The sequence below is a fragment of the Aquarana catesbeiana genome, linkage group LG03, assembly GCF_042186555.1.
Source record: "Aquarana catesbeiana isolate 2022-GZ linkage group LG03, ASM4218655v1, whole genome shotgun sequence".
Classification (NCBI taxonomy): domain Eukaryota; kingdom Metazoa; phylum Chordata; class Amphibia; order Anura; family Ranidae; genus Aquarana; species Aquarana catesbeiana.
The window spans coordinates 516,441,367-516,454,508 of NC_133326.1; the positions used below are offsets into that span (position 1 = coordinate 516,441,367).

Sequence of the window (13,142 nt, forward strand, 5' to 3'; positions counted from 1 at the left end):
CGAACTGTAGAAAAGAATAATAAGCAGAACTCCAGTATGGATTGTTTTGTATTTAGCTTTGCTCCAGAGGGGGCCGTGACTCCATCGTTGTTCCCACACAACATGTACGTAGGGCTGATGTCCTTCCACCATAGGATTCTTGCAGATGGAGAAACCAATCTCCCACATGACTGAGCCCTTAACTCTTCATGTACTCCATCTCTGCATGCAGGGCGCATTTGCAATAGCTTTGTGGAAGCATTGGGCCTCAGCAGCTGCTCTGACGGCCAGCTGTCGTTTCAAAGCCTAGTACAAAAATCGGACGAAAAATACCACTTTCAAAGCGAACGTACAATAATCTGATCATTAGTACACCGCTTTTGAGAGCCGTTCACGACAGTTCATCCGAAATTTTCTGAAGGGACAAACATGACATTTTTTTCTCGTACTAGAACAGATCATACGATTTTTGTTTAATCGGTACAGCTTTTGTCTGAAAAAAATCCGGAACAAGACGACAATGCATGCTTGGAAATGAAAGAAAACATTACATCACTTGAGAAGTTGTATTCTGTCGTACGAGAATTTTTATAAGTTAAGTAACCTCTTCATTTTCCATATGAGATCATTTGTCCGATATTTTCATCATGTGTCTGTGCCTTTATGCCCCCTTGTGGTTCTCAGTCAGAGGTCTTTACAAACAGCAGAGTGGCCAGCCAACAGCAGCTGGATTCACAAAGTCTTCTAGACAAGTAGGCCCTCTACCTCTACTTCCTGTCCACTGCAATACCACAGGAAGGAGAATGGGACTGGAGCGTTCACATGTCTGCTACATAAAAGTTCTGTCTCTCTACTTGGTGCTGTTCCTGAAATAGGTGGACAACAGATAACACACGCAGAGTGAACGGTGAAGTGCAGAGGACAATGCACTTTATTACTGAAAGCATTTGTTTTATTTCTTAGTTTGAAAAGACCCAAAAAAGGAAGAAAATAAGAAAATTCAATTGATAGGGTTTACATTCACTTTAAGAGGATTGTCAAATGGGGATCCAACATCAGCCATTTTAGATTTATAAAAATCAAATGTAAAAACAGCCCATTGGAAATGACTACCATGCAAGGTTAGCCTATATTCGCCATTTACCTACCCTTACCCTCTAGTAAAATGTACAGAAACAATACAGGAGTTTAAAGTGGATGTAAACCCGATTTTTTTTTTTAAATTAACCTCCCTGGCGGTATGATTCTTTCGGATTTTAGGTGCTGAAAGCGGTACAATTATTTTGCATGGAAATTTGGCGTTTTATATTGTAGGTCTGTAAATCTTAACAATAACACACTTAAATCTGTCCAAACCAGAGTCTAGTAGATATCCCGGGTATGATAAAGTTTGAAACACAAAAACATAAATTATAATATAATAAATAAAAATAAATAATTAAAAAAAAAATAGTAATAAAATAAATTTCCCCACAATTCACTATCGCTCAATTCTGCAAGTGTTCTAATTTACTATCGCTGTTTTCTAGCTGGTCTAAAGCCACTTTTGACCTAAAGGGACACTTTTTGGTTGCTATGGACAATCTCCAGTTTCCAGGCAGAAAGAACAGTATATATCATGTAAAACTGCATGCAGGGCATGGGCCAGAGCACTGGGGACAAAAGGGATGTGAAATCATTTCATACAGTACTGTAATCTGTAAGATTACAGTACTGTATGTGTTATGATTGACATTTTTTTGAATTTGCCGCCAGGCTCCGCCCCCGTGCGTCACGCCGCTCGCAGGGAACGGAGCCTGGCACGGAGAGGCTTCGGAGGAGGACGGAGCCCTCGGACACTGCGGGGGACATCGCAGGATCCCGGGGACAAGGTAAGTAAAGCCGCCCCAGGATCCTGCAATGCGATCCCGAGTGTGGCTCGGGGTTACCGCTAATAGTACTGAATTTTAACCCCGAGCCACACTCGGGAATACCGCCAGGGAGGTTAAGGCTTGCACCTTGTACAGTATAGGATTTCATGTCATCTGTGCCCAGTCTTGACACGAAGAGTTAATCCAGCTCTGAGCAGTCCTCTTTTTTCAGTAATATAAAAATGGTCAGACAGAGAAATAGATGTCTGTTTCTCCCCCTTGCTGTGAGTGACAGGTGATTTACATCTTATGCACAAGCCTGAGAGAGGTCTTCTGTGTACTTTAGACCCCCTCCCTCCTTTCTTCTCCAGCTCTCCCATGATTGGCTGCTCCCCACCTCAGTATGATTGGGCATGCTGAAGTCATGTGGTGACTTTTCTGGGTTTTGACTGGATGTTAGTGATCATAGCAGAAGTTCAGTGTAAGAAATACACAGGAGAAAATGTATGTTGACAATAGGAGTGTAGAGGTGGGCGGGGAGTCTACTAACATCATTACTCCACCCACCAAGCTCCAGACAACAGACCCACCCACAGAATCTGCCGTTTTTCAGGTCTCATAGCAGACAGAGGGGAGTTGACAGGTAAGGATACATGCAGGAGGCATGCATATTATAGATAACCACTATGGCAAGGAAGAGAGTGGGTTTACATCCATTTTAAGCAAAGAACAGCTAAAATAGTGCAATTTCCCAACCGATTTCAGCTACCTGAAAGTAAAGTGGTAATTGCAGAGTTTAGCATAAGGAGAGAAAGACACAAAAGCTATTAAATGTGAATTATGGAACGGGTCATGCTTCCAATTGACTTCTGGAGCCAATGCAAAGCACATGACGCCAGACAAGTGTGTGGGATCTGAGCTGGAGCATGTGTTTCAGTGTGCTTCATAATAAACACACAGATGGAGAATAAGGAGGACTGGCCTTCTGCAGATGGTACAAATATATCTAAAAGCTGCTCACAATACTACAGGTTAACACAGCAACAACTACACTGAAGTCAGAAATGCGTTGCTCAACCGATAATTTTATACCTGTCTCGAACACCCGTAGATCATTAAATTGATTATTGTCAGGCTGGATGTGGTTTGCAGGGCCACCCTTGTTTCAAATCTAATTTAGCAGGAATACGTCAACATTTCAGCTGTATATAGGGGCATTTAATGGAGTATTATTTTTTTTGCTTTGAACTAAAGTCTTGCATTTTTTAAATTCACTTTTAGTCCTGTACAGCGCCCCCCCCCCCCCACTCATTTTAATTGGTGACCATATTTTCTTTGGAAATGTTTGAAGATACCTGTTTCTTTATGGTGTTCCCTGCTCCCACACTCTGAGTAATAGCCACACCCCCCACTACAAGCAGCCCCCCAAAGCAGAGTCAACACTATGAAAACTGAGGTTTTTAGTACAATGCATACACATCGTTAACTTCAGCTGACTATGTGGTTGTAAAGGTAGAAAGTTGTATTGCCCTAATGCATTCTCTGCATTATGGTGAACAAAAACCTTCTCTGTACAGCTCCCTGTTAAACTTCATCGAGCCCAATCTCAATCCAGAGGTGTGCCCGAAAGAAGAGTCTCTCTCTCTCTCCTTACTGGAGACTGAGGCAGCAGTGGGAGCCATTGGCTACTGCTGCTATCAATCACAACAAGTGAGAAGACAGTGGGGGCAGGGCTGGGCCACTGTGTGGAGGAACTCAAATGGTGGAAGGAGCCAGGAGGGCCGGCGGGGAACCCCAGAAGAGTAGGATCGGGGCTGCTCTGTGCAAAACCATTGCATAGAACAGGTATTACATGTTTATTATTTTAAAAAATTCCTCTAGAATCACTTTAAATTGTAATCATACAAAATACAAGTTGACTAGTGGAAGCAGTTAAATATATAGGATTTTGTACACATTTTTGGTATTACCCTCAGGACTAAGCAATAAAAGGTTATATTTTTTTCATGTTTTTGGACATACTGTACATTTATGGTTTATAATTACCAATTGCAACCTGCGGCCATCAAGGAAAGGAAAGTATTCATCAGTATGGGGAGGGGGTGTTCTATCTTAGAATACTTTGGAAGGCGATCTACGTGCTATATCCTGGTAAAGAAAAAGCTCACTCACCCAATACACCAAGAATGACAAACAAATAACTACTACAAAAAAGTCAGCACTTCTAACCCTACAATGCTCAACACAGCATCCCCTTACTGTTTATGCTACCTGTTCTATACTACACTGTTGTTGCCTTTGCCACCTTTTAGGCCAGGCTCACTATAAGTTTGATAGTTAAGCCCAATCACCAATTACTAGGCAGGTTGGGAGGTCATAGAGGACTCCAGGTTTCTGAGGTCATGGGTATTCAACAAAACTTTGATGAGGATGATCGCTTTTCAGCTTCAATCCAGCTATACAATATTTTTGACTGGATACAGTTGGTTTAATATCTGCAGAGAAATGTACAGGGGTTGGACAAAAAAATGGAAATGCTACATGATTTGCAGGTGTGAAAGTGACGACACGTTTCACGCTGAAAGTGGAAGTGGTGTAACATTCTTTTGCTTCCGCTGTGCGATGAGACACCAAGCTAACGGGTGGAAAGCCTCACTTTTGTCATTCATTGTGTGCGCTGCTAGTGATATGGCGTCATATCAGAGCTTACTGAGCTTTAATGGTGGGGCAAACTGTTGGTGCCTGCTTAGCTGGTGCCTCTGACTGAAGTTGCCGAGGTACAGTATCAAAGGTTATGACGGCACATAGAGCTTCCGGGAAAACGTCTTATAAGCATAAGTGTGGGCAATATGGTCAGCTGATCAAAAGAGACAAAAAGGACATTGCGCAGGATTGTGACTTGGAATAAGAAAACAACTGCTGCAAAAGTGACTGCAGAGCTCAATCTCAGTCTTCCAAAGCCTGTGTCCACAAAAACTCTGTGGAGGGAACTCCATAAGCAAAACAGTCATGGGCGAGCTGCTATTGCCAAACCACTAGTGACCAAAATTAATGCTCAGAAAAGAGAAGAGAGTGGTGCAACATCCATAAATCATGCACTATCGATCAATGGAAGACTGTAATATGGTCCGATGATTTGAGCTGCACACTGTTCCCAACCACCAGACGTGTCTACCTGTGGAAAACACTGTCCCAAGCTTACAACCAGGACTGTCTTGTGAGAACGGTAAAGCATGCTGGCGAGGCCATCATGGTTTGGGCAGCCATATCTTGGTCTTCTGCAGGCCCCATCATCACCTTGAAAGGTAGAGTCATTGCCAGTGACTATATACAAATTTTGGCCAACCATGTGCAACCCACTGTGCAGGCATTGTTTCCCAAAGACCGCGCCATTTACCAAAACCATAATGCTCAAATTCACACAGCTTGTGTTGTCAAATTGTGGTTTAATGAGCATGCAGAATAAGTCTCGGACCTTCCTGGGCACAGACACTGGACCTTAATATCATGGAATCACTATGGTCAATTTTGGAGAACAAGGTTCAAAACAGTTTTCCTCCTCCGGCAACTCTGGGCATCTCTGCAAGAACTGGACCTTTTTTTTTTTTGCATGAAGACTAGTATCAGATTCTATTATCCAAGACTTATATTTTTCAATCTTCAGGCCGTCATGAATGTCCAAGACAGTCCAATACAATATTACGATATGGTATTTACATAATTTTTGTCCAACCCCTGAAGTTTCTCTCCTATAAGGATGAACAATAACTTTGAGAAAAGCAGACACCTGCTCACAAACTGATTCTATGGACCGCTATAGAACATCAGTGTGAAAGGGCAAATCTACTCCAAATATAGTTGTCCACAACAGAGATGGAGGCATGCTTCTGTGAATGCAAACTTTAACAGCCTCTTAGGAACTGAGATGGAACATAAAAGTTGCCAGCGTTGGAAGCCTGATAACAGTTCTGCTCTTTCAATTTTCTGATTACTAAAACTGAGATTTCACTGCACAAAAAAAAAAACAAACAAAAAAAAAAAAACAGAGGGGAATGTTAGTAATAAAAGCAGAGAGCCTGGATGAGCCCGGCAGCAAATCCTCAGAAGACAGACTGTATGTATAACTAGTGTGTGTAAAGGCATTAAATATTAACAGGTACAGCTCTCCAGGGAGTGCAAGGAGAGAGCGTACGCTGCACCCTGCAGGCTCCCAATACTTCCTGCTTCCCTTCACCTTGAACGGCAGATCATCTGCTCTGTCACATACATCAAACCAGACAGCAGACATGTGTACACATGAACACTCAACCCCCCCCCCCCCCCCGCCCAAATCAAATAGCTCAAGAGCAGCACCTAACGCTTATATATGCATTTATAAAGGTGTAAGGTCCAACTCCTCCTTCATAATTATGGGAGTTTAAAAGATCTAGCCCTTCCAAACGTCACCAAACTTCATTTTTTAAAGTCATTTTCCTCTACATCGTGTTTCCTCAATAGGTAAAGAATAAAAAAACGGAGGTTTAATCCTCCCCCGTCTACCTAGATCTTTCTTAAAATAAAATTTGTCATTTAAAAACATTTTTTGTTGGTTTGTGCCAAGGCTCCTACTTAATTTACTGCTGGAAGTGAATAAGTATATACAGTATAAATCATACTCCCTGCCTGGTACACATGATGATAATATTGGACGAATAGTCGTTCGTTTTTGTTTTCTTGTTTGCATGCTAGTCTCATACTGAAAACAAATAGGTTACTAAAGATATGGTACTTCCCGTGATGATGTAATGTATTTTTCGTTTCTGAGCATGGGCTGTCTTGGCCACTCGATTTTTTAAGGACGAATACTGTACTGATTAAACAAAAATCATTCGTTCTACTATCATACAAGAAAAATTTTCGTACTTGTCCCTTCAGATAATTTTGGATGAACTGTCATGATCAGCTCTCGAAAGCTGTGTGCTATCAGATTGGGCGGTCGCTTATTTTTCGTCAGATTGTCTCATCGTGTGTACTACACATTTGTACTGTAAAAAGGTACAGCCCCAACACAACACTTCAGTTCTGTTGTAATCCACTACTCCACACCAGATCCTGCACTGACATCTTACTTTCGTCTTCATTGGGAGTCGGCTGTCCCGTCTGGGCCTTTTTAGCCACCCCCCCCTAGAAAATTACTCAGAACCCCCAAACATTATATATTTTTTTTTAGCAGACACCCTAGGGAATAAAATGGCGGTCATTGCAACTTTTTATCTCTTACAGTATTTGTGCAATAATATTTCAAATGCCTTTTTTTTTGGAAAAAAAAAAAAAAAACAGTTTCATGAATTAAAAAATAACAAAAAACAGTAAAGTTAGCCGAATTTTTTTGCATAATGTAAAAGATGATGTTACGCCGAGTAAATAGATACCCATGTCACGCTTTAAAATTGCGCACATGGAATGGCGCCAAACTTCGGTCAAGCGGCGGAACTGCCGCTATTATCGTTCTTATCATGCACAGAACCGCCGGCTGGAAAGAATAATATCTGAATGATGCCTGTAGCTGCAGGCATCATTCAGATATCCCCCCACAAAATCAAGGACGTCATTTTACTATGGCCCGGTATTGAAGTGGTGGTGTACATCCTCCCATTACACATGCAGAGGTTGAAGGGCTTCTACAATAAACGATGGCCACTTCATCCCCCTCTATCCTGTTTGTACGACAGGCTGGACATTTGAATTGTACACTCCCTAGTGGCCACACAAGGCTGTACAAACTGTGCGAATGTGGTCACCCCTGCTCCAGCCAAGCCAGTCAGTAGAGGCAGTTCTAGGCTGTTTAAACTGTGCATATGCGCATTGTGCTCTATCCAGCTCTAGCTGAGATCAAATGTCCAGCTCGTCCTGCAAATAGCAGGATGGAGGAGGATCAAAGGGCCAGTGGTTTTTCTGAATAGGTCCCCCAACAACCCCATGTGTAATGAGAGGATGTGAACCATTTAAAATAGAAGGAGCATGGTAGTATTCACAGGATATGGAATTGTATAGAAAAATTTTTACAGACCTTCGTTTTATAGGTTTGTTTTTAAAACTGTACAAATACATTTTTTTTGTTTTTTTGCAAATACCCATATAATACACAAAGATTTCCTGGACTGAGGCCCGGTTCACACTTGTGTGATGCGAGAACCCTGCAAATGCAGTGCGGGTTCCAGCATCGCACCTGAATCGCACAGTGGTTCACATTGAGATCTACGAACCGCTGTGGCTGTCAATGTAAATTTAACGACACCCCCAGATCGGTTCACAGATCACAGTGCCAACTGTAAAATTGGTGCAGGAATCGGATCGCATAGGTTTGAACACCCATGCGATCTGATTCAAGTGCGGACCAAAAAAAGGGTCCTGCACCATTTTGGTGCGAATGCAATGAGACTTCAGTATGGCTGAAATCGCATCACAGAGACATCGCATGTGATCTGTACAGCAATGCGAATCACATGAGATGTCTGGCATCACACTAGTGTGAACCGGGCCTTAGGGTTTGAAAAAAAGGCAAAAAAAAAAAAAAAAAAAAAAAAAAAAAAAAAAAAAAAAAAACTTGAGACTGGAGAGGTATTAGTGCACTTGCATCAAAAACAACTGAATACTGTCTGTCTACTTTTTTTTTTTTTATCTGCACTAACATTTCAATGCTCAGGGCAAGCTTCTTCAAGGTGCTCTTGGTCCCAGTTTGGACTCAGAGGGCTAGTTCTGAAAATAGAATTGTTTGTGCAATTAAAAAGCATATCACCTGTACTTCTTATTCAAACATGCTCTCTCGTGTGTAAATTTGACTTGAGGTACCGAGCTCTGTAAACTGTTTTTTACAACAGGTTTTAATCCCTTACTCACTTCCCGCCCTTAGGATGCACCCATACTTCCTTGGGTTTCAGTGGTTATACTGAGGCCATGGCTGCAGCTTTGACGCCTGTATTAATTTTTTGTACAGCCACCGATGGTGAACAATGTAAAAACGATCCAAGCAGCTATAAAGTCATTGGATTGTGTTTACATGCGGCGGAAAGAGATCCACCTCCACCCATGGAATGGGAAAGACCAAGACTGAAACCATACCTTAGAGATGAAGGAGTAATGGAAGTTCCTCTACAATCTCTAAGGTCTTGGTTTGTTGTTTACAAGCTGTTATTAGCTTATAACAGCATCTGAATAAACCGAGATCGGTTTTGAGGCCAGAGAAGACATCAGGGGTCTAATAGACCCAAGATCTCCAAGATCTCTCCATAAAGAGGACATATCATGGCAAATGTTATTACAGGGGATGTTGTTCATCCCTTGTGATAGCAATAAAGTTGATAAAAATAAAGATAAAGTGAATATTTTTTTTTTTTTTTTAAATACATTTTTTTTTAAAGCACCCTCTTCCCTCCCCGGTGCTCACACGCAAAGGTGAACCCATGCGTGAGGTATCGCTGAAAACATCTTAGCGTGAGCAATAATTCTAGCACCAGACCTGTGCTTTGGAACTCTAAATGGGTAAACCTATAAACGTCTTTAAAGCGTCCCCTATAGAGATTTGTAATGGTTTGTCACCATTCCACAGGTGTATGCAATTTTAAAGTGTGACATGTCAGGTATCTCTTCACTCGGTGTAAAATCATATTTTACATTTTACAAAAAAATGGGTATTATATATTGTTGGTGTGCACAAAAATTTATTAAAGTGTATTTTTTCCAAAAAATGTCTGTACAAATGCTGTATCGTGCAACATAAAACATTGCAACACCCACCATTTTATTCTCCAGGGGCTAGGTTTAAAAAAAAAAAATAATAATAATAACGTTTGAGCAATTTAGGTAATTTTCTAGCAAAAAATGCTGATTTCTACATGTGAGAAGTTCCAGAATTGGCTTGGGCAGCTAGTGGTTAAAGGGAATCTGTTGTGAAGCAAACCTAAACGAAGCAGCCATGTCCCAACTCACAGACTGCATATCAGGTCCAAGGCAATGAACACTGTCGGAGTCAGAATGCAGCATATAATTTAGAGAATAGATGACCATTATAGTTTTCTCACACAGTTGTCTTGCTTTGTAAAATGTCCCCTACAAGCACTGTAAGTGTGTATGCTTTATTTCCTCACCATTTGTAAATAGCCAGCTTAGCCACACAACCAGATTAATGCCAAGACAAATGATATCTTTAGTATATTGCAAGATTAGTTACTTAATAACACCGCCCTTCAGTTTATTATGAAATATTCATTTTAAAACAGAATTAAAGTATCTTTTTTTATCCAACACTCAAACTACTACTTGTGTATGAAGGCATACTTGCAGGTCTGTGTTACCTTTTGCATTAGCCATATGCCAACTTGCTAGTCCGTTATTCAGTATTAGTTGAGGTGGTGAAGGTGGTACTACAATCATCACCGAGAATTGATGTAATCAATCCCCCATATTAAGCTTTCTGTAAGAACTTTTTTCCCCCCAGAAACTGGGGGTGTTACATGGCAGTTATTTCTCTATCCAACCCTCCTCTCCTGCTTTTTTTTTCCATGGTACTTGTTTTAACCACTTAAAGACCAGGCCTCTTTTTCAGACTCGGTGTTTATAAGTAAAAACACATTTTTTTTGCTAGAAAATTACTGAGAACCCCCAAACATTATACATTTTTTTCTCTCTTTGACAAGAAAAGGTGCATGTGCTTTGGTGAAACCCAGTCAGGCTTTCTCAATTATTCCCCTTCTCCCTAAATACTCTTCCATTCCTGCTTTCTCCTGCGCTTCTCTTTTCTCTCAGACCCCTCTGCCTTCACTCTTTTCCCTTGCTGCTATCCAGCCATTAGCTCTGCAACCTTACTACCTCTACATTTTATATGGATAGTTCTCCTTTCCTTCCCTTATTTCTGTTTCCCATCACTCCCTAGTTCTTGTTATATCCACTCCATCTCTGGGATTGGTAACCCAACCCCCTATTTTGAAAATCGCACTGCTGCTGTAAGAGCCTCTTTCACAACCATATTACAATGTGATCTTATTAACATCTTCTCTTTTACGCCCACCTTTTTCCTACATTGGGAACTAATGCATTTGAGTGTTTTGCCAGCTGGCGGTCGCCTCATACTATTTTTCTCTGTAAATGAAAAAACATTCTTCTCTTTTTCTTCCCTCCAATTTTTGAAATCTAGCATTTAAAAGAAATTATTATATACTGTTTAAACTGATCTCCATGTTTAATGTCCCTATGAAAGTCCATTCTGTTTGTACCTCTGAAATGTTCTTGTTAACTTACACTATGTATAACCTTAGGACCCCTTTCACACTGACGGACCGATCTGCTCCGCCTGTCAGTTTTTCAGGCAGATCCAATCGAACCATTCACTGCTCTCTATGGAGCGGCGAATGTCAACACACATGTGTCTGTTCACCCTCCGACATATGATTCTGTATACTAAAAACAGAAAGATGGGGATCAGTTACCCATACGTCTGGTGGATCGGATGATGGAAACAGACAGGCAGTCCGTTTAAATCCGACAGCGGTATGTGTCTGGTGATGCAGAGCGGACACAGACCTATCATCTGCCTGCTCAGTGGAGAGATCCGCTGGGGGACTTCGCCAGTGTGAAAGGGGCCTTATACTAAAGATTTTATTGTAGCGTCTGTCAAAGCTTTGCACTTTGAAAATCCAACAAAATTTGTATTAAAAAAAAAATAAAAAACAGAACACAAGACCGGAATAGAAGGGGCCACATTGCTCTGTGCATTAATGGTCTCTGTCTGTTATGCAAATACAGGAGCATTATGACATACTTAGAGGTAGGTGTGGAAAGCCTATGACCTTTAAGCAGTTCAGCCAGCAAAGATAAAGCTCAAAGTCATTAGAGAATGCCTAGGTCCAGCACAGCACCTTGGAGTCCTTCTGAAAAAGTGTGCATGCACGCACTAGTTTGAACTTGCAGTTTGTGTTTGTATTAAAAAAAAACCTTCAACTTTGCGTTGTTTGCTGTAGGTAATTATGCCTTGTAATGTAAACACCACATATGCGGACATACATCATACAGACCGGCCCCCCCTCAAATACCTTGTAAACTCTACGCCAATTCTTCTTATTGTCTTTCAGCATCCTTGTCCACAACATGTTCATCAGCTCTGGGAATTGCTCGTACATGAACGTTGCCCTGGAAAGAAAATCAGAGGCTGTAATTCTGCTGCACTTATCCACACAACCTCTAGATGGCAGCAGAGAACTTATTAAAGAGCTGCATACTTGCTCAATCATGAAACAAACTTTTTTTTTTTTTTAACAAGTTGTATTTATGTTACATATGCAGGGTGCTCTGTGTCTGCAATCAGCTAAAGCCTGGTTCACATTAGTGCCATGAGTTTTGAATGTGATTTGAGATGTGATTATGCAGTGCAGGTGGTGTGCGTTTTTTTTGCGAGTGCTTTGTGGCGGTCATGTGATTTTAGTGCTGCGCGTTTTTGGATGCAATTTTACTACTGCTGCTACTACCCTGGAAAGGAGAATAGTGCAAAAAATGCACCAAAATTGCATCAAAAACACCTATACATGCATTTTGATACCTTTCCATTTACATCTATGGGCCACAAAACCACACTACGTCGCACCAAAGTAGCACAGGACACTTCCCTGATGTAGCATTGCAGATGTGCTGCATTGATATAAACAGCCACCAATGAGAACATTGCTATTTCCATTGACATGCGATACTGTGTGACTCAAGTTGCATCATAAATCGCACTAGTATGAAAAGTCTTAACGGGGCACATGCAGTCAATCAGTCACAGGCATGTAGCCTGTAAAAAGATAAAAATCAGCACATTCTTGTGTGCTAAAAGATGCTGCAGTTCCCAGTTTTTCTCCTTTATTTTACACATCCTTTACAAAATTACAATATTGATAAAAAGACAACAGATTTAAGACACAAAGTAAATCTGTGTCCAGGATATAGAAAAGACATTTGCATGTGCTTAAAGCTAAATACCATATATAAAAGGTACACATTATTATAGTTCTATAATCATCAGGACATCATTAAAACTTTTTTTTATAAAAGCAAGCAGTGTGCTTTAAATACCCCACTTTGACTTGGTATCAGCCTCTTGTAATGTCTGTACAGCAGAGTTCAGAGAGGGGGAGAGAGGCAATTCAATTCAGGTGTACTGAAGTGCAAGAGGCATGTTGATAGGGGGTAGGGAAAAGCAACAGATGTGCTCTGTGTGGTGCTCCTCCTTTATCCTTTAAATGTCCAGTCAGAGGGCAGAGCTGGGGAGACTAGAAGCCAGGTTTACAATCACATGTCAAA

The 13,142-nt window shown here is 41.1% G+C and overlaps 1 protein-coding gene across 2 annotated transcripts in view; it reads right to left on the reverse strand.

Moving 5' to 3' along the window:
- The window catches only part of CLINT1 (clathrin interactor 1), a 146,751-nt gene that overhangs the window by 42,326 nt on the left and 91,283 nt on the right, over window positions 1-13,142 (reverse strand). For both annotated transcript variants that reach the window (XM_073621177.1, XM_073621176.1), the window contains exon 3: window positions 11,897-11,993. In XM_073621177.1, the coding sequence (XP_073477278.1) occupies window positions 11,897-11,993 (97 nt within the window). The remainder of the gene's footprint in view (window positions 1-11,896; window positions 11,994-13,142) is intronic.